This window comes from Ciona robusta, chromosome 2 (genome assembly GCF_009617815.1).
Source record: "Ciona robusta chromosome 2, ASM961781v2".
Classification (NCBI taxonomy): Eukaryota; Metazoa; Chordata; class Ascidiacea; order Phlebobranchia; family Cionidae; genus Ciona; species Ciona robusta.
In genome coordinates this window covers 1,081,654-1,106,235 of record NC_143236.1, presented here as the reverse complement: position 1 = coordinate 1,106,235, position 24,582 = coordinate 1,081,654, and the positions used below count along the sequence as shown (strand labels likewise).

The window sequence follows — 24,582 nt, the reverse complement described above, 5'->3', positions numbered from 1 at the left end:
TATATATTTATAATTTTTAGACTGAATTTTCAGATTTAAAACCGCACGATGAGCGATTAATTAACGATTACTTTCCTCATGCACTTTACACAGCGGAAACACTGTCTGGGACGGCACGCGGGCACGTGTTGGTAAGATAAGAAATCCACACAACGATTCACGACTGAATCAAACTATTAGCATTTACGTGGGGACGCATTAAATGCACCGCTCTTATACCGTATTATCATTAATCGTGATTGAAACATTATTTTAAATTAAACATCATATGATTAATATTAACTTCTAACATTACCTAACTACTGCGTGACTACGGTTTTTCCAAATTCACGTAAACAAGCGATTTTAAGCAACGACAAGGTTAACTAATGTAAGTATACAAGGGTACGGGAGTTGTACAAAGCGTATTTACACATATTCTTTACTAACCACCCAATCCTCATACACAATAATATTAAGTCTTTATAATACATGTAAAAAATGCGTTCTACCTACTGCTCCACAGTCACCAATGGCAACTGAAAACCGCTTTGTTGGTAAAAGGGTTAATTATTAATATGCTAATTAGTTTTAAACGTGCTCACGCATTAGATCTGTGATCTCTTGTTCTTCAAACAGCACAGAAATAAAAAAGAGTAGAACGCGCAACTGCTCAAAACCGTGATATATTCTTTTTTCTATTCACGTGACCGCCAACTCCGTCCCCATTTCCCTTCGTCTCCATTGTAAAAGATAGGCGCATAGTATTTTTGGACGGTTTTAGCTGTTTATTTAAAAAACTACACCAACTATTCAAGTTTGTTAGGCTAGTTTAGTTATTTGGTACGTTAACGCTTACAGTTTACCACTTGTTTAGGAAATTTAATTATTTAAAAAAATTAATAAAAAATTTTAAACAAACGGTTTTTTAGAAATACATATATATTAGAAAATAGTTTTTTTACACAATAACTTTAAATTAAGTCAAAAAACGAAGAAAAACTACACAAAACGTCATCGACTCCATTGACTACAATAGTAAACGGGAACGACCCGCAAAAGAGAGACAGTGTATCGTGCTCTCTCCTTTGCCGACATTAGAGATGCGCCTTCTATTCTTTTTTATTTCTGTGTCAAACAGTCGTTGTTTTTAGGCGATTTTTTAAAAAGCATAGGTTAATTAGCGATTAATTAACGATTATTTTACTGTTTAATCAAAAATTATTATTTATTGTAATTGAAACATTGTTTTTAATTAAACATCTTACGATTTATATTGACTTCTTACATTACCTAATAACTGCCTGATTACGATTTGTCCAAATCCACGAAAACAAACGCTTTTAAGCCATGACAAAGTTAACTGTAAGTTTTCAAGTCGAAATCATGGAACAGAAGTTGTAGAAAACGTATTTACACATATACTTTACCAATTACTCAATCCTCATACATGATAAATTTCATGATTACAATACATGTGCAAATACATCCTACCTACTGCCCCACAGTCACCAATGGCGAATTAAAACCGCTTTGTTGGTCATTTCTGTCTTTTTGAACGAGCTTGGTCGACCGTTGTAGTAAAAAGGTTAATTAATAATATGCTAATTTAATACGTGCCAAATCATTAGATCTCTTGTCTTTACGAATTTCAATTTAATCCCACGCATATTTTCAACTAATGAAGTTTATTAAGTTTTGGTTTTCATTTTTACATATAATTGCTAAATAAATTTGCCAAATTTTACAAAATTATATCGTATAATAAATTTATTTGATAAAGATTTGCATTTTGCTTTTATTTTTTAAATAAACTGCTTAATGTTGTAAACATGTCTTCCCAATTCACTGTACGAGCAAGGCTTATTCCTTTATACAAGCCAATTGCTGCAAGAACCCCAGAAACAGCTGCTACCACCATAGCTTCTCGCTGTATTTTTAAAGCAATATTATTTGTTTGAAGCATCTCTTTCGTGATTGAGCCTTTTTTGTTTTTGTGGTGAAATGGGGTGTCTGGAACTGGAACCCCTAAAAACTTACACAGTGGTTCCCAACCATCTTTAAAATTGAACACCAATAGTTGATCATTTGGAGCGTTCTGCACACAAAAACAAGTTTAAAAACCTAAAAAGTGGACTGCTACTACCTGCAAGAAAGCTTAGCTTATAAAGGTACTTAAAAATAAACTGAAAAACATTAGACAAAATAAGATCACCTGTAGTACATGTGCATTATGCCGCCTATAAGCCATCTTAAACAACGATTCATTCAACACTTTTGTTGAAGGAGTCATTTCTTGTCCAACGATGGCATTCACTATAAAAAAAGACACAGTAAACAATTAGTGAAATTGCGGATTTATTACCGTGTTGTTTTGACATAAATTGTGTTTTTAATACATAAATATGCCCATTGTATTACGTTTAACAAACGCCAAACAATACAACACCATTACATTTGCCCACAAGTCAGTCGTTTATGATAGACTGTTAATATGTAATTCTATTCAGTTATACTGCATCAAGTAAAGTGGTACTATATAGCGCGATAACGGGAAAACACATATCAGCTCGGCGTTCATTAATAGTTCTATTTTTATTCCATAACGCTAAGTTATACTTATTCGGCTTCCATGTTGTTGCAATCTCCTTCCAGTTGGTGAAATTGTAAACAATATTTTTAAAAGCAATGATGTATTTTGTTCATGTTGTTTCAGAAGACTCTGCCACCATTGTTCTTCGTTGTCTCGCATTGTTAAAATGATCTAGAATATAAAGCATGCTAATAGTTGTTCTGTATTATAATGATATGAATATGGCTTGATCTTGACAAAATTGTGGATTCATACCAATACAAATAGAACAATCAATGTAACTTACTTTTATCCTCGCGTGGCCGGAAAACGACAGTCGTTATAACACGGGTTTAACACCACGTGCCAGCTTACGAGTTACCATGTACGTTACGTAATTATTTTTTGGGCGATTTTTTTATTTTCTTATCTATGGCTGATAATTTGGACAACCCATTAGCAATTGCCGTTAAGTGTCTTGCCCAAGGACACATACGCCCACAATGGTAGCAGCGACAAGCCTTACGACAATTACCTCTGGGTTACAAGCAGGCGCGCTAACCACTATGCCACGGCGCCGGTGTGAACAAATCAAATCTTTCGTTTTTAAACTTTGCCCGTCTATACATAGCTTCGAAACGGTGCAAATAAATGACCGCATTAAGTCAACACTTAACGGTTACCAGCTCATGAGTGAGTCTAATATTGTAGTGTGTTTTATATGACATTGGAGCGTTACTTTCATGAAAATCCTGAGTTTTGCAATCATAGATTACTCATACAACGAACCTTAGCATCGGGAAAGGCTTTTAAGATCTCGTCCCAGAATGCACATCCAGGTAGATCAGTCACCGCATCAACATTCTCGTACATTTTACGAAACAATTCAGTCGAACCTCCAACCATACATATCTGCTTCCATTCCTTTTCCAAAAACTCGAAATTCTCCATAAAATCGTATACATTGTAACCAAGGTCTGTCAATGCGGCTTGCATTGTTTTGGTGCCTGTCTTCGAGAACCCAGCTACTATTACCTTCATGTTGAAATCTTCAACAAAACTTATGGCATCAGCCTACAATGACACCCCCTTTGTCCGTATTAGACTGTTGGTAAACACACCAAGCTTCATCATTTGTCAAACATTAAACACAAGAGAGCACAGTTCTAATGAGTAAACACGTAGTATAATTAGCATAAATTCAAAAAACAGATCAGAAATAAACCAATAAAGCAGGTTCCAGTTACCACTTACGACCGTGCAACAGAAGGTAGAATGCTTTCTTTTATGACGGAGTAAGTATGTTATTTCAGAAGTTAATGTTAATTATATGATATTTAACAAAAAAGAGGTTTTATACAATCATTAATATAGTATATGGAGGAGAGGGGAGATTTTAAAAACGAATACACTATTTTTAAAAGTTGGTTACTGTTGTTAAACATTACAATTTTGGGTAAACGAATACAACATTTTTTATTGGCTGAAAATGCATATTAATAAAATGCCCATATTGAGTTCTCGATAAATCATATCAAAACTGCAGAAATTTATTGTTTGCTATAGTTTAAACTTTTAATCCGGTATCGTAATTAAATAAAATAGCCTGAAATATTTCGCATAGTTTAGTTTTTTCTTATAAAATTAGTTTTCGTTTTGTGAGATAAATCGAAATGTGTACATAAGAAACAGGAGGCAATATGTCTTAAATTAGTGATGAAATCAGAAATAAACACAGTTTTAAATTTGTTTCGTTCCGTCTTCCCCTACATTAATTGTGATTGTGTAGTTTTTTGCCAAACTCTAAAGGGTTTGTTTCTAATTCAATAATTTATAATAACTTAGGGATTTAGTTATTCAAATGAAATACTGATACAATAACAATAAAATAACGTATGAAAAATATATTCGAAAGTTAATCACACACAGGCAGTTAGAGACAGTTTATAGAAGTGGCATGGACGAAATATAAAACAGCAATGCCCAATTTGTCGCAAAAATCACTTTAATCAAAGTTATTATCAATATTTATGTGAAATTTTGGGACTTAGTATTTATCAATTGATTTATTAATTCTAAAAATACCTATTTGTGAACAATAATATACTATAGGTGACAAAAACAACAATTAAGAACACCTGTTCAGAGAAAAGAATCTGTACCACCACTACGTGATCAATTAAAGTACACTACGTACACCGTAAAAAGACCGTACACACAATACTTCATCTCCGCAATGTTACGACAGCTTAATTCTCTCGTTCTGTCGACAGCAACGAAAAAGTTCCGTAAAGAAAAGAGAGAAAAACTTACTCAAACACTTCATTCTGTTTCGCCTGGCTGCGTTTCAATGTTCCGTCACAAAGCACATACCGGAACATTACCTTTGCCTGAGGCGTGGTAGCTGCCAGGTGAGAAAGTAGAACATAAAAAGCCAAATGAAAACAGAGATTCGACACTAGCTAGTTTTATGTATTAAATCGTATTGTTACTTTCCAGAAAATTATTTTAACGAAGATCGTAATTTAGATTCACGAGTGTAAATGTATTGTAATATTTCGTTACGATCAGGTAGAAGGTTTTATTTCAACCATTTGAGTTTGTTTAAAAAGTCGTTCCGTAATATTACAAAAGAGAATACTGTACCACTGTATTGTATTCAACTCGACTTGAGTTTTTTTTAAATTGGCTGTGAAAGCAAATCAATCTAATTCAGCATTACTCGACGTTGGTACAAATGCTCGAACCCGCATTGTTCTAATTCCCATTGTGTGTTTGTCAATCCGATTATTGATCTGTGTGACGATAAACTGCGTAGACTGTTCCACAACGAATTCATTGTCATGGTTCGAATTCAATTGTTGTATTTTTACCTTCCTGAATTGGCTTAAGTACGTTTAACAACTATTTTGGAGTTGCTGTTAACCGCCAGTTATATTGGGCAGTATGTTAGTTGTTTCATTGTTACATAGGAGCTAACAAATTACTAGTTCGGAGAATGCAGATCAGTGGTCATGAGACTAGTTAATAGAGTTTAGGATTTAACACATTGGTAGTTTATAGAATCATCGTGGGTGGAATGCGGCATGTTAAAGTTTAGGAAGATGCCAACACGACTCGTAGTTGGCCAACTTCGAGTATTACACGTACCTATCAGGGCTAGTTTGAGCAAAAGCAGACAGCAAGCAACCAGACACTATCAAAAACTTTAATTTGTTGGCTTGAGCTAATGAGTGCAGGCAATGTTATAAATATTACATAAAGTCAGCTTAGGTAAATTGTTACCCTAAGGCGGGTACTGTAGTTCATTAAAGCTAATTTACTTACTGGCTGCCTAGATGCAGTAGTCAACATTAGGCATAAATTATCAATAGTACTTGACATTAAAGAAAATAAGTATATTTGACTTTACATAACAGAAGAGTGTAGCCTATGTGCTTAGGTCTTTAGCTTTACATCTAAAATATCAGGCTTACAACGGATCAGTCGTAATAGCTGTTGTTTAAACAGGCCCCGTGAAGCCTGTTTCTTTTTGCTCTTACTGTTTGTGCGGTCGTAGAAATTCCAATGATGTAATATATGTAGATAATTAATAAGTTATCGAATGGTATATGTCATGATATCATGAAACCATTCTTTGAAGTGCTTATACAAGGTTTAGTTCAGTACATTAATATGAAAGTATATTCAATATAATACTTAATTTAGTTTTCAAATGTCGTGACAGAGCCTGCAGTTATAGCAATAAGGTTCTCTTTGTGTATTCAATATTGAAATACTTTTCGACACGGGACGTACGCCTATATAATGTTGGTAGCGACCGAATGTAACATTCACTGTTTAAGTTTTGATAAAAGGAGTCTGACAGCATGATGTTCTAATTTTGTTGATACGTTGGTTTTAGATAGAGAAAATCTCCTCGTGTCCATTGTTCAAGTTTTACGTATGTTGCGACGACGCTAGATTTGCTCTATTTAGTTATTGATATCAAAGAATCAGTAAATAAGTAAACGCCCCATTGTAAATTTTGACCCAGGAGTAAGTTGATTGCACTCGTGAGTGACGTAATCAGGATAAAGGTATAATCATAGACTAATCATTACAGTTTACGAAAAAACTTGAAATCCTGTTGACTTGATTTGTTTAAGTCTTTAAGATATCCAGTAATCCTTGTAAATATAATTGACGCCCTACGCGCCATGATTAAGTAATTACAATCAATATATTTGTACAGGTCCTTAATAAAAGAGTCACCATAGGAGTAATACTGCCCTGACGTCATAGGAGAAAAGAACTGTTTCGACCACGAATTTGCTTCAGCATCTCCCACACATAAGGTCCAATATGTCAGGAACAACTGCAGGATTAACTACAGTTGCCCCCCCTCCAACAAACATTTTAGTTATTGTTCTTCCAATCGTAGGAGGGGTGGTTTTAATTGCGGCGATCATCATTACGATATGTTGCGTTCAAAAGGTAAAGAGAAAACGCGCCTTTGAAGGGAAATACAGCCCGTCAGCAAACGAGGAAAAAGGTGGTGTAAGAATGAACGATATGGTAAACGTTATGCAGCCACCACCGCCAGAAAGATTAATCTGAATCCTTCTATTGGTTGGTCACGAGTAACTGTTGGAAAGTCGATGCTTCGGATCAAGAATGAGCATTTCGTGAGATTGCAAAACTGAGTGGATTCGGCATAGCGACACATCTACTTTCATTGTGCTTCTTTATAACTTGAACGTTCCATAAACGTTTCATTTTACAGTATTTTTAACCGGTCCGATGACCTTGTATATAAATAAATTAACAAAAATACTTACAATGAGAAACGGAACTCTTTTATGAACTACATCGGTAGGAATGCACATTACAGAATTTCGAATCTATGAGATTCGAATCCTTTTGTATTCGAATCTAATTACGGGATTCGGTATTCTGTTTAATGACGTCATCACACGTCATCTCATACACTATTTAACAATTTTTGAAATTTAATAATTAAAAAAAAAATATTTTTGTGTTTGTGGGACTTTCGAGAGTAAACGTTTTACAGCGTCTTTTCATAGCCTGCTATACGTTTCATGTTGCAAAAACTACACAATACTACAATTTTTGATAATTTTACAGCTCATGGTCCAACAAGGCTGCTATAAAAGAGTCAATAAACTGACTTATGTGGGTAAAATTATTTTTTCCTATAAATACAAAAAGATTCGAAATTCTAGATTCGGAATTCTAGATTCGAAATAAAGTATTCTAGGATATCCTAGAATACCTAATTATTCTGTAATGTGCATCCCTATGGAACACCGGTATTGCTGGCAAACTTGAAGCTGTTTTTCAAGGATAGGCAAAAAACTAAACTTTGTTTATTTAATAAAATTTCCCTTTTTCAATTATGTATAAAATTGTATTTGCAACTACAATATTATCGCAACCTCTTTTAATACTCTGTGCACTTATTTTCATATCGTCATTAGAATAAATTTAAACCTGACTGTTTGTAAGGCTTAAATTAATTCAAATTACATTAAGAGGAATTAAAGCAACTGTTTAAATTCAGCTACAATTCATTCATTTATTTTAGTATAACGGTATCATTTAGTATTGCTGAATGTAGTTAATAGACGTGTAACGGTTTTTTAATTTTGCGCTATACTTGGTCGTTAGCTCCGCGTTGGGGCCAGATGCTTTATCTTCATGATGACGTGTGTTCTCTTGTTCATAATTTCGTGATTTGATTAACTGTGCTTGGGATCTAAACGGAAATTTATGCGGGATTTTAAATAATATTTTATGGATTTTAAATAAATAAGGATTTTAAATAATATTTTATGGATTTTAAATAAATAAGGATTTTAAATAATATTTTATATGAGATTTTAAAGACTTTTAGCTTAAAATAAAATAATTACGACTTACAAACTATAATTGTTGCATTCATTTACAAGTAATTAATAATCATCTTAACCATTATTACCGGAAAACTTATGTGTGTATATATGTTCAGTAAAAATGCGATTGTATTTTTTAAAAAATGTGCTTTAGTCTATATATCCAACCACTAAATTATCATCAAAAAATGAACAGGAGTATATGGGCGGAGATGTCAAGTTTGGTGCCGGGGTAAATTCGGGTCGGTTGTTGAATTTTTGCATGGCGTTATTGCGCATGCGCCGCGACTCCACCAAATATAATGCGAGACCCAAATACGGTCCGGTTAGAAAACGATGAGGCAAAATATTATTGAATACACTTTTGCATCGTTTTAGAGAACAGCTCTACCCTGTTTGTGTCGCTGTGGCTGATTACGTCAAGGACCTCGTGCTATGCCCATAATTACCAACCGTTTCGCAGGAATATAAAGGTTAAGGTTGATGTATACCGTTTTTAACAATTTAATAGTAATTAATACCTACGCAAACTGATATAGTATGGTCGGAGGTAAGGCTTTTCTTTTGGTCCCTTTTTAAGTGTACCCATTTGATGATAGACGAAAAAAAATTACATTATTAATCGCCAGTATTCTCACGGTCCAACAAAGTGCGCGGTAAAGGCGATAACTGTTGTTATAAGTATTGAAAATTGGTTTTGAACGAATGCAACGTTTTTTTTTATGAGCTGAAAGGGGAATTTAATAGTACATATGTTTATTTTGATTTTTAAATGCTCGGTGAATAATCTTAAAACCGAAACTTTGTAGTTTGTGAGTTTGACAATCAATTCAGTATCTTTTTTTATAAGCTAAAATGTTTTGTACAATTTGATTTTGTCACATAAAGTTAGTTTTAGCTTTGTAAGAAAACTGAGCAAGTATATGAGAAAATAGGCAGATTTAAGATTTTAAACAGTCCCGTTTTACCCCGCATGTTATTTGAATTGGTAAAATAAAACCGCGAATAGCTAAATTACTCCTCGTCTGCTTAAGTACCCTGTCTTACTCCACTGTATGTACAGTACAACACATATGGCAGTTTACTTGTTTTTCTACCTATTTGTTGTAATACCAACTTTCCTTTATAATTAATATCTTTACCATGCAATGGCAGTAAGTTAATTAGGCGCTTATTGAACTATAGTTTGTTAGTAGTACTTATGCTTATTCTAAGCTCCATGTAACATACTCAACTTATTTCTGCTCGCTTTAAATCAAAAATTCATATTTTAACGTTTAAACCGTTTTCAACGTATACGGTTGCTATGCAAAGCAAACACAGCATTTCGATCTTTAACATCAAATATTAATCTTACCTGTGCAGTAATGATGACGTTGGTGTTGCTGGATCCACCGACATTTTATTTGCTACTTCCTTTATTCTGTCATTATTGTATAGATCTGTTCAGTATTACAATGTATTAAAAAAACATTTCCAGTTAAAAAAATGCAATGCTGCCCTTACCCAGTGTTGCTGCTTTTGATGCTTGTTGTTTTCGCTGCTGCTCTGACTTTCGGTCAAAAACGGCTTGTTTTCTTCTTGCTTCCCAGTGTAAAGCTGACATAACGCCCCTCCTCGGCTTTAACTTATTAGATTAAATCCTGTTACACAAATGTCAAAACTTTTTCTGAACTTGGACAAAGTGCATTATGACGCAACTATTAAGCCCACCATGACAACTTCAACTCCTGGTCCAATATACAACGACGCGTGTTTATACAAGCCTATACTTTCCAGTTGTACAAACAAACACAGCCGTACACTTTAGCGGCTGAAGTTCAGCCAAACGGCTAAAGATCGTCCAATCAACTGAAACAGCTTTAATTGATTAACATTTTATTTACATTTCATCAAGCGCTATGTTTACAAGCAGCTACTCCAGGAGTTTCATTATAATTTCCGCCTATTTTTGTGTTAAAAAGTTATTCTAAAATGGTTGTATAACACAACAATACAAAATAAAGTTTAGATTAATATTATACAGTTGGAATTGTTATGGTTTGTATGCGACTGAAGTGTATGTACAGTAAAAGAATATGTACAGAGTACAAAGGATTGACAAGTAATTACACATTTACAATCTTTTGAGGAAACCATTACAGGCACTGGTTATACTTGCCAGACAAAAGGTCCGCGATGACACGGTCATACGCAGGTAAGCAACCTCTTTGGGTTTCGGTGGTTGCTATGGGTTCACTTTTGTCTGGCAACCCAGCGCCTTGTATAAAAACACCACGGTGGCAAGCATTGATCAAACAAGAACTTTCTGCTGCTTCACAACACGCAGCATAAATGAACGAACATAAACAGTCAATTTTGGAATCAATTTGTTTATCCTTACTGCTGTACATTTTATTAATCATTAGTATAAGGGGGATAACGCATACTGTACAATTTTGTACATATGTAGTAGCTATGTTGGATATTATGGTTTGTACAATCTAGTAAGGATGAATACAATGACAATCAGGTTTTTTACAATATGTGTTTATATATATTAGGTGAACTTGGTAAGTACAGACAATTAAATGGTGGTTTACACCATTAACATGATTTGCTCACAACCACACTTGATCGTGGGGAGTTATCACAGTTTAATTATTGTTCATATTCTACAAGTGTGGAAAGCACTCTGTTCATCGCATAAAATAGAATGAAATTAGATAAAACACTCAAAAACAGAGATTTTCCTAAAAACATGCAAAACTTGAGCTAATGTAGTTGAATGCACTCATGCAAAGTACATGTTCCTCACAGTATTCTCATGTACAACAACTGCCTTGGACATGGCTTGCAACTGTGCATCTTGATCGTGTTGTGTATGTCCACTTTGTAAGGAACCTTCACCACTGCACAGACAAAAGATTTGGTAAAAACTGGATCAAAACAAAGTTATCTAAAAAACTCACCTGTCGTGGTCTTTGTCCACCAAGTGATAACGAGCTCTGAACGCCACCAAGTGAGCATAATATGCTGGGGCAGGTATAGATACGGATCTGGTGCAGCGAACGTATGTATGGCAAAGTTGATAGGTAAGAACTTGAAGCTCATCAGCCATGAAGTTATTATCATCCCATAACACATGGTAATGCGAGGGTCTGGATGTGCCCTGTGTATTTCAAAACAGATTTTTATAAACATACATTGAATAAAGAAGCTACAAAATTGAAACTTACACACTATGAAACATAAGAAAATGGCATACAGTAAAACTATTAAAAAATTATAATAATTGTCTGATGACAAAATGTTATAGTTTCACAAACAATTAAGTATAATACTGTATTATAAGAATAGGGTTGACAAACCTGAATACCAGCATGACTGCAGAGGTAAAAGTCAAACTCAGTTGGATGGCAGATACCAATATCAACAGTGGTTCCAGCTGGTATGTTTCCACTTTTACCACTCCTGTCCTCGTGATTCCGACAAAATAGACGAGTATGATGTCGCTTCTGTACCACAATGAATGTAATGCCAGGTTGGTAACCAACCTCAAGCATTGTGCAAGCTTCACGAATGGCACGAAGCTCCGTTGACAGCACCTGTAATAATATTTTTACATGAAACCATTGTCGCACCTGTAAGAACAATTCTTACTGAAACCATTGCAGTAAGCAAGATTTGCATAAAATATTAAAAACACTAATAATTTGCTTAGTGAACCTACTAAATAATTTTAATGTACCTGTTGAAACTGCCCTTCAGATACTCCATCTCTGTACATGATAACTCTAACAGGTTTATAATGAGTTGCTTTGTAAAATTCCACCATCAGATCACGAACCATGATGGCAAGATCACGGATTATTTCTTCTCGATGTTGTTGCACCCTCACTGTGGCACTATAACGAGATGGGTGGGCATCCATGCTACCCACAACCTGTAATATAAAACATGCCCAATTAGCCACTAGGAATATAACATCTATCAAGAGTATTAAATATTACATGCCTCTAATAAAACAAAATTAGGGAATCAATGTTCAAGCCAAATACAAAAAATAATATGAACTGTTACAGTTAGCGATTTTATTAACTTAACAAGAAACTTTCGTTATAACTCACATATTCGTTTTAATAAAACAATCAACTTACAGCAGCAATGGAAGGTTTTCTTGTATCTCCAGCTGGTGGGTGAGTAACATCAGCACCAAAGAATATTACAGGATCATTAAATACCTTTGGCCTGTTGATTTAAGAATACACAAGAGTTAAAAGCTTGATAATCATGATCATAGAATCAACACCTTATCACAACTACTACAATGCTTGTATAAAACTAAAAATCTGACATATATCATAGGCTTATACAGCCCAAAAAAAGCTCATGAAAACACAAACATACCTCAGTGATGGAACAAGGATGTTATTAACACCACCAAGTTTCACATTGATCTTCAAGCAAAGGTTGGAAAGAGTTTGAGGTGATGTTTTTACCACATTCTTGACCTGTACACACTGGGTAGCAATACCAAGCAGAGTATCCCCAACTCTCTTTACCTCAGCTGGTTTATTAATATTCATGTTAGTGATAAAATAAAGAATTCTAATACATTATGTAAACATTGCAATACTGTTTATATCAATTGTATAGAAGATATAAACGGTATGCGTTGATAACATAATAATGTCAATCAGAGACTGCATATGACAGTTGCAGACAGTAACAAACAATATGAATCTCTTAATAATGGTAAGATATGCTCTGGGAACTTACCGTATACTGGAGTTTTGCCAGGTAGAATAACAACAATTAACTGCAGGGCACGGAACTCATCGCACAGGTGCCTGTGGAACAACCAAATGAAAACCAGCAGCTTTAAGGTGTCACAATTCTATTGAAAACTGAAAACCTCACCTGAACAATGGTTCAACATGCTCAGAACCTTGTGCATATTTACAGAAGACGGGGGTGCCACGAATTGGCATGCCAGCATCTTCCGATATACGTTGCAAACTCTTGATGAATGTTCGTAAATGTTGGTCCTGAAAATTTAATGTTAAAATTTAACATTCGGTTAAAAAGATTGATAAGATTCCACCAGAATTTAAATTCACTAACACTATTATTATAATTATTATAGGCATATAAACATTTCAAATGACAAAATTAAAACTGTACCGAGCACATTCTCTGATGAGCAAAACAAGCGATTGCCCACACATCTATGCTGATACCAGAATGGAATTGTTTTCCCCTCATATCCCACACACCTTGGTTTGGAGTAGCTTGCATTCGAGTCTGATGATAATGAACGAAAAATTAAATAATTTCCAATTTTCTAACATAATTGCATAGTTGGTGTAAAAGCAGGCAATAAGTAGTTTAATGCAAATGGTTTATAAAATTAAAGCAGCATACCAAGTAAAAATAAAATTTCACGCCAGGCACATTTTTACATTTGATTGCACATGACTTTTTTAGAGATATTACATTTTTGAAACTTAGGGCCGTATTTGGGCATCCCTATCTATATAAACATTTTGATTTATCGTGGTATCAATAGTAGGCCCTATTAAGCATTAAGTAAAACAACTTACATCTCCACCATATTGAATCTTGGGTGGTGGAAGCACTCTTCCACGAACCTCAGTCATTTCATCAATAACCTGCAACAAATGTTTAAAGTAACATATTTTTTTCAACAGAGTGTATTTTTTATTAAAAGATCCAAAAGAAAACAATCGATAAAAAATAAAACAACTGGGGAAACTAAAGTAAATAGACAATATAACCACTATCATGAACTGTTTATGACAAATAAAGATTATTTTGTACCTGTATTCCAAACTCCTTCACATAAGGATCGTTGTTAAACTGAGCTTTGCGAACCAACTGCGCAATTTCTTTCTCCCGATCTGGTGCTGAACGTGCAGTAGCCTAGGTGGGTAACAGTATGTTACATTTGAGTCGGTATATATTAGTTTTAATTAAATAAATACCTTGATCATTGTTGAGGTTTGGCTGTCAGTTAATTTTTTAATACATCTTTGACCTTGAACGATATTACATACTTCAATTGGAAGGTAGGTGTGCTTTTGTTCCTGGCCAACTTGCAAACAAGGAAGGAAGGGAAACCTTGCAAGCATTGGAAAGATATAAGAATAATATAGAACAAAATAATGGTTACAAAGGGCTCTTGCTACAATCGAATTAAAGCTGGTAAACTGACCAATTTGTCATTCAAAAAAAAACTCGGCCACAAATTTGCGAACTTGGTAATTTGCAAGCAGTCATGTAAAGCTTGTGTATATTATGCAGAATATTTATAACTCTTAAGCTGTGTGGAATCATAGGTTGATTTCCTATAATGAGTGCGGTATCCCATGTGAACAATCTGGGTACTCATTGTAATAAGTTAATTGGTAAATAAAGGTTATAACTTGAGCATATGGCCTAAACACACACCCTACCAAATGTGTAATGCTTAGACTACTTTTAAGTTACATACTGCAGAGTCTTTGAATGTTTTTCCTGGAAATATCTGGCAACAGAACATTCAATGGTTTGACCAGATTCCAACTGAAGTGGGAATGTTTGTGTAGAAGCAGCTCTCCTTGTCACATTACATACACGATATTTACGACGCATTGTTCCACAGTGAGTTATCTCAACCTGTTTTTAAAAATGGAAATGAAAATAAGAACAAAACTAAATCAATTTTGTGCAATCTGGGTGAGTATATTCAAAGGTGGCAATTCATTTTTTGTGATAAAGAAACCATCTTAATCATTGTACAAACAGTTAGCAGACAAAAAAGGGGAACTTTGCGTATGTTGGCATCCTGGCAGACAAAAATTATTTTACACAACAATTGTTTCAAAAATAAGTACTATAACAAACCTTCAATCCACGAATTTCTTTTGTGAACTTAACACGCTGTGAGTCTGTCAAACCTCTGATCAATCTCAAATCTTCAATTCTTAGTTCAAGAACGTCACAAAGGAATTGAACACATGATTGAGCCCGATAGAAAGCAGTGGCTGACACTAATTAAAAAATGAAATGTTCTAAAAGTTGCTTCACTTTGAGTTTTATTACATTGAAAATAAATCCTTTAACTTACCATCGATGTTAAGCATCATTTTCCATTGTGATGGGCGCATGGATTGATGAAATCCAAACCACACCTCTCTACCACCACCAAGTGGAGGGGTGTAGCCTTCTGGCGCTGAAAAGAAAGATCGACCAACAGGGGTGTATCTGAAGAAAAATATTGACATTTCATTTTTCTCACAAGAAATTTAGCCACAAAATCTTTACCAGGTAAACATAACATTTTTTACTCTTTTACTAAAAAGATTTTATTTACCTTAGTGATGGCAAATGACGCATCACTACATCAAGAGACTGTACTGTTTCAAATGGAATGCCATGCATTTTTCCTTCAAGTGCAAGCTTGAGAGAATAAAGGGAAACCCTAGATGCCCACTTGATTGCCACAGTAAATGTACGATCTCTGCCTTCACCAGGCAATGTAACTTCAACTTCAAGCTAAAACAGAAATAAATTAAGATGCTCTCTCTCACTCAGTGGTATACAATATGATATTTTAGCAAACCGTATAAAAGTTTAATCCACCATAAAACTGGGCCCCTTTTACTTTAGTTTATATAGTTAGCAGACTGTTAAAGAGTAAAGACCTATATATACCTTCTGTTTATCAATTGGAAGAGGTTGTGCCGTGTATAGGTTCTTGCGTCCATCAAACACAGGTTTACGATCTTGAAAAATAGCTGAACGAAAGTTTTCTACCATCGTGTTAATAATCTCTCTGCAAAAAAACGTTTTGCATAATGTTTGTTTAAATTGTGCACATAAGTTACCTTTTGGTTTCATTATACTTTTTCTGGTTAAAAAACTAAAAGATTTTCATTTTTAATAAAACAAATGTGCTTTTATGCCATAACTTATCATTTATACTTTTATCAAGTTATAAATTTGAAGAATAGGTTTACAAAAATATAACAATCCTATATTCCTATATGAATACATGGTACATAAACGTACCTGTTTACTCGTCGTGGACACTTGTCAGGTTTAATATCAATATCATAATGATGAATATCTCCATTAGGAATGGAAACTTTAAAGTAGTTTGCTTTTAACCAGATTGGTTTCCCAACTTGACCTTGGTTTGGTCTGGGAGGAGCTTGGAAGTCGATATCGCGTGCCACAGTAGCGATGGGGAAGCGAGGGTCCATTGTAGCTGGGTAGGAATATAAGCCTATGTTAAAAATACCACAATAATAAAGTATCCATGATTATTACAACACATGTAATCAGGGTAGTTTATAACATGTTTGTATAATAATCATATAGTGATGCACATTACAGAATTGCAAATAAGTGAGATTCAAATACCTTTGTACTCTTAATTTAGTTACGAAATTCAATTCCAATTATGCAAACAGACGATGGAAAGGTAGGAATTACGACCAATTAAAGATACGAAAACCATGTGGAAGAATACAGTGAACAAATGAAAGGGTAGGAAAACAACGAAGACAACTTTACTAAAAACCATATTTGAAAACCAAAATTTTCACTGTTCAGTAGATAAATAACTATCACACTTACGTCTTCCGTTTGGTGGAATCAGCTGGGCAGGTGGTGCTTGCTGCATGGGGTTGGGTGGGACTCCAGGTGGGGCAGGACCCTGTGGTGGTGGAACCCCCCCTGCCAGGGCGCCATATTGTGGCAATATTGGCTGGCCCGGACCCGTCGGCTGATACATTGGATTACTCAAATTGTTCTCGGTGAACTTCATAAAAGGCAGTGTCCAGGGGCAAGGTACCGACGTTTGACGCCAGTAGCGATGCAAATTTTAGTAAAACTTTTTATAAAGAAAAAAATACACACTAAAACTTTCTGTAACGTAATTATGCATTAATCAGAAACAGTAAATAAATTAATATTCATTACAATATAGAACTCGTCTTTCACTAATTAATATTCATTACAATATAGAACTCGTCTTTCACTAAGTACCTCGTGTTACCACGCCAGTCCACTTCGTATACGTATCTACAACAAACTGACGAACCACAATGGGCGTGAAATAAAACAAACGGTTTTCCAACGACAAAAGTAGTCTATAAGCAGCCTTCGAGATTTCTGAACAATCAGCATCAGATAGTGACGTCATAAAGAAACGATACCTCGCGTCCCCTCTCTTTGTTTCGTAATAGGGATAAACGTGTAAACAAAGCTGATCCTGGTTAGTTGATTTCAAATATAGAGTTTCTTCATGTATGTAAAAAATTGAGTTAGCAATCGTGAACCTCCTCACACATAATCCCAAATAACGTTTATATTTTATATCTGAGTCAAAGCCATAGAAACCCATATGACTTTTCTAAAATTAAGCTCTTTTTAACTATGACTGTTTCCATCGCTTTATTACATTTATGATTAATTTTATTTTATGACTTTTTTCTATACTTCTACTTTTTCTATCGTGTTTCTATCAGAGTCGTATAAACACCGAGTAGTCCAACTGCCGTCTATGTGTGTCCAAAATAGAGCAAAAGTGGTGACTTTGACAATGGGTTTAAACGAACTTGTTAAGTTTTGTTTGTGTTTTCCTATTGTGGGAAGGTGTAAAACAGCTTATATTTACCTTACCAAACATTTTTTAGAAAAAATGTATAAATTTAGCCGCATTAAATGACTAAAATGTCGCAAATCAACCGCTTCTAATTCTAATTTTTGACTTTTTTTGACACAGAAAACAAATAACACATGTTTTTTACATTTTTCAACCTTTAAATTTGTTTTTAGGCCCAAGTTGTTCTGTAATTTACCGAAAAACATACATCTTCCCTATACCTACTGTGTTATTTTGGACCCAAATTGCCGTTCAATTTGTGTTTTACGTAACAATGGGTTGGACTACTCGGTATTTCTATGGCTCTGGTTTCTATGACTCTCCTCATAGATACCTAAACATAGATACCTAAAATGGCTTAGGTATCTATGCTCTCCTTTAATCTGTTACGCCTGACTGAACAGGCCCACTATTCTGTTTTCACAGAAAGATAAACAAACAAAAATATGTGATAGATATACCCCCTTTATTTCAAGGTTGTCATGCCTTGATCTGTCCTGCTGCTTATGCCCACATTTATCATTTCTGCAGATTTTTGTTAAAGGAAAAAAAAGAGATTCATCTTCCTCAGAACTAAAGACGACTTATAAAAGCAGTGGGGTTAAAATTAACAAATTTGACTGATAAGTAGCAAAGGCACAACATGTTTTGCGATGTTTTGTTTAGTCTGTCACCTATCCATCTAAAGCTAGATTTGACAGAAATCTGTTCTGTCCATTGATGTTTGTTAAGCACGTAAGTGGCCATCCATGAATCCTTTTTGGCAAACAGTTTTTCTTGGGGTTTTTGTGACATTTTTGCACTTATCTCAATTGTTATTTCCGCCTTTTATTCATTGATCTATGGACTAACATTAAATTATAATATATATTTAAATTTTAGATCAAGTTTAGAGAGTTAAAACCGCTTAAGTATGGATTAATTAACGATTACTTTACTGTTTGTTTACAATTTCCAAATCTTCCTCCAGCATTTTGATGTCTGTATCCCACCAGGTGTGCTTCACTTGTCGTATATCGGCAGTATCGCTGATACTCTAAGGTCTAAACCAATGTATGATATCTATTACAAAACTTTGCTCAGAATTTTGGTCACTATTCCAATTAATCAAGCCTAGACCTAAACAAAACTACTAATTTTAAAATGTAGGGTTATCCTTAACCAACGGCTTCTATAAACCGTTTGGTTGGTTTCGTTTGGTTTGTTTTTAAACAAGCTTAGTCGACCGTTGTGGTTATAGGGTTGTAGTGACTCCCCGAATGGTTAGAGTTACAGTACTGGGGATTCCCAGACATCCGGGATTTCTTCCCTCGTTGTTGTCTTGGCAGACATTCTAATAAACTGACTTATGAAGCGCATGTTGCGCCACTTCATTGGTGACCCCGAAGAATATTTGTAGATCAAATATTGCTTTTAGCATGGAGAATTAAGATTCCAACTTAGCAGCAGTCTCTCTAAAGCTTCCGGCATTCTTGCAATTAATGGCAGCCGCTTGGTTCCACACTGTCGAGGCCCAAATGGCCTTGGTGAGTTGGTGACCGAACCCCAGTTCAGCTTTATCGGTATATGCGAACGCTACATTCGGCACCCAAGGACGATGTCCTGTTCATGGGATTCTTTCTTCGCCAACTTCCAGTGAACGTCCAAGCTATCCTGGCTGCCCGTGATTTTACAGATGTCGAGAAGATGGCCCTTGCAGCCGAGGAAGTTATGGCTACCTCCTCACACCCAATCACCGCCTTAAACCCGCGGACACGACCACGACCACTACCACAGCCTACCACTCAAGCCGGGACCGAACACTTCTGCTATTACCATCGTCGATGGGGAAAACAGGCAAAACAATGCAGACAACCGTGCAGCTGGGCGGGAAACGCCCGACCAGCCACTAACAGCGGCGAGTGTCACTGGTCAAACTAGCCGCCTTTTGTACGTATGGGACAGAACCTCCGCACGTCGGTTCCTTGTTGATACAGGAGCCGCAGTAAGCGTTTCTCCAGCCTCACGACATCACCGTCAACGTTATCGAGGAGTGGACGCGCTGCACCTTGCTGCGGCCAACGGATCGACTATCAAAACGTACGGCACCCAGGACCTCGTGCTGGACCTGGGTTTTAGAACCTTTAAATGGACATTTATCCTTGCGGATGTTTCGCAACCACTACTCGGCGCTGATTTCTTGTCGAGCAACAACCTGGCTTTTGATCTCCGCGGACGACGACTTCTTGATCTCGACTCCAGCCGTCAAGTGCGACTCCGCTCTTCTACCAGCAAACCGCTGGGCCTACACGCAGCACTTCAACCAGAACCTGCAGGTGTTCTGATACGTGAATTTAACGATTTATTGTCTCCAACATTTAACACTAACACCAGTATGCATGGTATCTGCCATCACTTCGCGACAACAGGTCCACCGAAATTTGCAAAGGCACGTCGGCTATTCCCTGACAAACTCGCGATGGCCAAAAAAGAATTCCGCTTTTTAGAAACACAAGGTATAATTCGACGCTCGAAGAGTATTAAAGGCTTCTATAACATTCCCGTTGCACCCGCGGATATCCCGAAGACGGCCGTCATAACCCCATTTGGACTTTTTGAATTTGTCCGTTTGCCCTTTGGGTTATGCAACGCTGCACGGACATTTCAACGTCTGATGGATATCGTTCTACGCGACATCGAGGGTGTTTTTGTTTACCTCGACGATATACTGTTGGCCTCACCTGACGAGGCATCGCACAGGCGTTTACTTCGACAAGTTTTTCAGCGTCTGCGCCAGAATGGCCTCGCCATACAAAAAACAAAGTGTGTATTCGGAGTATCCCAATTAACTTTTCTTGGTCATACAGTAAATGCAGAAGAATTAGCCCCCTGGCCGATAAGGTGGCAGCAATCAGGAACTTTCCTCCACCAAAAGAAAAAAAATCACAGGTTTGTTCCTCACGCCGGGAAAGACAACCGTGCGGCAGACGCTCTGTCTAGAAACCCCTTTATTAATGCTGTCCAGCAACTACCGCACATTAGCTATGACGCCCTGCTGCCGCCCAGGCCGTCGATCCCCAAGTACCTGCTTACCGAACTGCCATCACAGGTCTAACGCTACAGCAACATACTCTCCTGAGTGGTTCATCCCTGCTCTGTGACACTTCGACAGGTCGGTTACGACCCCTCTTCCCATCGAGTTGGCGTCGAAAGGTTTTTGACGCTTTCTATGGCTTAGCACACCAAGGCAAACGAGCGACCCATCGACTAATCTCCGAGAGATTTACGTGGCACCGCATGGGATCCGTCATCGCGTCGTGGGTTCGAACCTGTCTTCCCTGTCAGACGTCTAAAATTCACAGACACACAACGGCTCCGAAGCGCCTATTCGAACCACCAGGACGTCGTTTTGAGCATGTACATGTGGACATTGTTGGTCCTTTACCGGTGTCATCCGGCTTCCGTTACTTATTGTCTGGGTTGCTCGATTCGATATTCCTCTACGAATCACCTCTGATAGAGGCAGGCAGTTTATATATCCAGCCTTTGGAATGCCCTATCAAAGTTGCTCGGCTGTCGCCTGTCTCACACAACATCGTATCACCCACAAAGCAACGGTATGGTGGAACGCCTTCACCGGCAACTCAAAGCTGCTATCAGAGCACGACTTACAACGCCCACTTGGTCGGATGAGCTGCCAATCATAATGTTGGCCATTAGAACTACAGTGAAGCAAGACCTTCAGTGCTCACCGGCTGAGTTGGTCTATGGCACGACCCTCCGGTTGCCGGGCGAGTTTTTCGAACCACCGACAGACATAAACTCAGACGACCAGCAATCTTTCCTGACGCATCTCCGGTCGAAGATGAAGGAGCTAAGAGCACCGCCTACGCTGTGGCATGGTAGCTCGAGAACTTTTACCCACCCAGCTCTTGCAAACGCCTCATTTGTCTTTGTAAGACATGACGCTCGGCGTACACCATTTCCACGACCATACGATGGGCCGTTCAAAGTCGTGAGTCGACACCAAAAATACTTCGTGGTTGATCTAGGGCATCGTCGCGACTCGATTTCAATCGACCGACTAAAGCCCGCGTTCATCGACCCGGCACCTGACACGACTCCGATGCCGTCTTTCGGCGACCACAACTACGCTTTGTCTTAGTCAATGCTCGACGTATTGTGTTGTTGTATTCGTGTGTCTTCTTTAATATTTTTTTCCATGTCTGCCATCGGGGGGGGGCCTATTGTAGTGACTCCCCGAATGGTTAGAGTTACAGTACTGGGGATTCCCAGACATCCGGGATTTCTTCCCTCGTTGTTGTCTCGGCAGACATTCTAATAAACTGACTTATAAAGCGCGGGTTGCGCCACTTCAGGGTTAATTGATAATATGCTAATTTGTTTAATTACGTTTCACTCATTAGAGCTTTGCTCTCTTGTACCGGGGTACCGTTGCATCACAGTCGTATCACCCGATTCGACCCGTGATTAGCCTTAGACATGAGAGAAAGTTCGACAAATATTAGCGCATGAATGGGCGCAAAATAATACTTTCATACCATAGCGGTACGCGATTAACGCTATATATGGTTAAGTGCGTGATGTTGATTATAAAGCGAAAACGTGAGGCATTTAAATTATGACATTGGCAAAACAGTTAATTAGGGTTACCGTGTCTGTAGGTATTTGCAGTGAATTGTAGACTTGAAAAAGGTAAAAAGCATTAGTTTGGCAACATATTCTTGCTTTGTTTTAGGTTATTAATAGAGTACCAATTACCAGATTTGGTTCATTCAGTGCGCCTTTTAAGCTTTTTATTCCATCCAAACGATGCAGATTGTACTAAAGAACGTAGATTTGTGCCAAAAGTAGCCCTGCTGTATATTTAAACATTCTCCAGTCAATCTTAACACAGGTTGAGGGTCTCCTTTTTCATATTTGTTTTTCATACTTCCCCTCCGTAACTATTCCCCCCGGCTACTTCCCCCCCATGACCTTTCCCCCCGGCTACTTCCCCCCATGACCTTTCCCCCCGGCTACTTCCCCCATGACCTTTCCCCCCAGCTACTTCCCCCATGACCTTTCCCCCCAGCTACTTCCCCCCATGACCATTCCCCCCGGCTACTTCCCCTCCGTAACTATTCACCCCGGCTACTTCCCCATGACCATTCCTCCCGGCTACTTCCCCCATGACCATTCCTTCCGGCTACTTCCCCCCATTACCATTCCTCCTGGCTACTCCCCGCATGACCTTTCCCCCCGGCTACTTCCCCCATGACCTTCCCCCCATGACCATTCCCCCCGGCTACTTCCCCTCCGTAACTGTTCACCCGGCTACTTCCCCTCCGTAACTATTCACCCCGGCTACTTCCCCCATGACCATTCCTACCGGCTACTTTCCCACCATGACCATTCCCCCGGCTACTTACCCCATGACCATTCCCCCCGGCTACTTACTCCATGACCATTCCTCCTGGCTACTTCCCCCATGACCATTCCTCCCGGCTACTTCCCCCATGACTATTCCCCCCAGTACTTCCCCTCCGTGACCATTCCCCGGCTACTTCCCCTCCGTGACTATTCACCCGGCTACTTTCCCCCATGACTATTCCCCCCGGCTACTTCCCCTCCATGACTATTTTCCCCAGCTACTTCCCCTCCGTGACTATTCACCCAGCTAATTTCCCCCATGACCATTCCCCCCACTACTTTCCCTCCGTGACTATTCACCCAGCTACTTCCCCCATGACTATTCACCCCGACTTCCCCATGACTATTCCCCCCGGCTACTTCCCCTCATGACTATTCCCCCCCGGCTAATTCCTCCATGACTATTCTCCCCGGCTACTTCCCCTCCGTGTCTATGCACCCCGCTACTTCCCCTCCGTGACTATTCACCCGGCTAATTTCCCCATGACCATTCCCCCCGCTACTTTCCCCCGTGACTATTCCCCCGGCTACTTCCCCCCATGACTATTTCACCCGGCTACTTCCCCCATGACCATTCCCCGGCTATTTCTCCCCATGACCATTCCCCCGGTTACATCCCCTCGGTGACCATTCCCCTCGGCTACTTCCCCCCCATGACCATCCCCCCGGTTACATCCCCTCCGTGACTTTTCCCCTCGGCTACTTACCCCCCATGACCATTTCCCCCGGCTACTTCCCCTCGGTGACCATTCCTCCCCGGCTACTTCCCCTCCGTGACTATTCCCCCGGTTACATCCCCTCGGCTACTTCCTCCCCATGACCATCCCCCCGGTTACATCCCCTCCGTGACTTTTCCCCTCGGCTACTTCCCCCCCATGACCATTCCCCCGGCTACTTCCCCTCCGTGACTATTCCCCCCGGTTACTTCCCCTCGGTGACCATTCCCCTCGGCTACTTCCCCCCATGAGCATTCCCCCGGTTACATCCCCTCGGTGACCATTCCCCTCGGCTACTTCCCCCCATGACCATCCCCCCCGGTTACATCCCCTCCGTGACTTTTCCCCTCGGCT

At 38.2% G+C, this 24,582-nt stretch overlaps 4 protein-coding genes across 5 annotated transcripts; 1 reads left to right on the top strand and 3 right to left on the bottom strand.

Annotated features, from left to right (window-relative positions):
- Positions 1-1,763: 1,763 nt before the first annotated feature.
- On the bottom strand, positions 1,764-5,939 carry LOC149739564 (uncharacterized). Its single transcript, XM_089872252.1, has 4 exons — positions 3,341-5,939; positions 2,599-2,743; positions 2,195-2,295; positions 1,764-2,077 (listed from the first exon to the last, which is right to left on the bottom strand). Exons 1-4 carry the CDS (start codon positions 3,590-3,592, stop codon positions 1,778-1,780), a joined length of 798 nt encoding a protein of 265 aa, XP_089728378.1. The 5' UTR covers positions 3,593-5,939; the 3' UTR covers positions 1,764-1,777.
- Positions 5,940-7,753: 1,814 nt separating this feature from the next.
- LOC149739563 (uncharacterized) lies at positions 7,754-10,313 on the bottom strand. Its single transcript, XM_089872255.1, has 3 exons — positions 9,952-10,313; positions 9,803-9,887; positions 7,754-8,309 (listed from the first exon to the last, which is right to left on the bottom strand). Exons 1-3 carry the CDS (start codon positions 10,049-10,051, stop codon positions 8,153-8,155), a joined length of 342 nt encoding a protein of 113 aa, XP_089728381.1. The 5' UTR covers positions 10,052-10,313; the 3' UTR covers positions 7,754-8,152.
- Positions 10,314-10,669: 356 nt separating this feature from the next.
- Positions 10,670-17,506, bottom strand: LOC149739562 (protein argonaute-2-like). 2 transcript variants are annotated; one of them, XM_089872231.1, is made up of 19 exons: positions 17,071-17,506; positions 16,501-16,699; positions 16,144-16,264; positions 15,803-15,984; positions 15,557-15,693; positions 15,334-15,479; positions 14,942-15,105; positions 14,433-14,568; positions 14,269-14,370; positions 14,031-14,099; positions 13,612-13,731; positions 13,348-13,475; positions 13,207-13,277; positions 12,835-12,994; positions 12,585-12,675; positions 12,176-12,370; positions 11,796-12,032; positions 11,397-11,596; positions 10,670-11,336 (listed from the first exon to the last, which is right to left on the bottom strand). In XM_089872231.1, the coding sequence occupies exons 1-19, from the start codon at positions 17,258-17,260 to the stop codon at positions 11,219-11,221; spliced, it is 2,766 nt and encodes a 921-aa protein (XP_089728357.1). In that variant the 5' UTR covers positions 17,261-17,506; the 3' UTR covers positions 10,670-11,218. The 2 variants fall into 2 exon arrangements, with proteins under 2 accessions (XP_089728357.1, XP_089728356.1); XM_089872230.1 differs by having other exon boundaries at positions 16,501-16,717; positions 17,071-17,381.
- Positions 17,507-21,698: 4,192 nt separating this feature from the next.
- LOC149739561 (uncharacterized) lies at positions 21,699-22,244 on the top strand. Its single transcript, XM_089872072.1, has one exon. It carries the CDS (start codon positions 21,699-21,701, stop codon positions 22,242-22,244), a length of 546 nt encoding a protein of 181 aa, XP_089728198.1.
- The last annotated feature ends 2,338 nt before the right edge of the window (positions 22,245-24,582 follow it).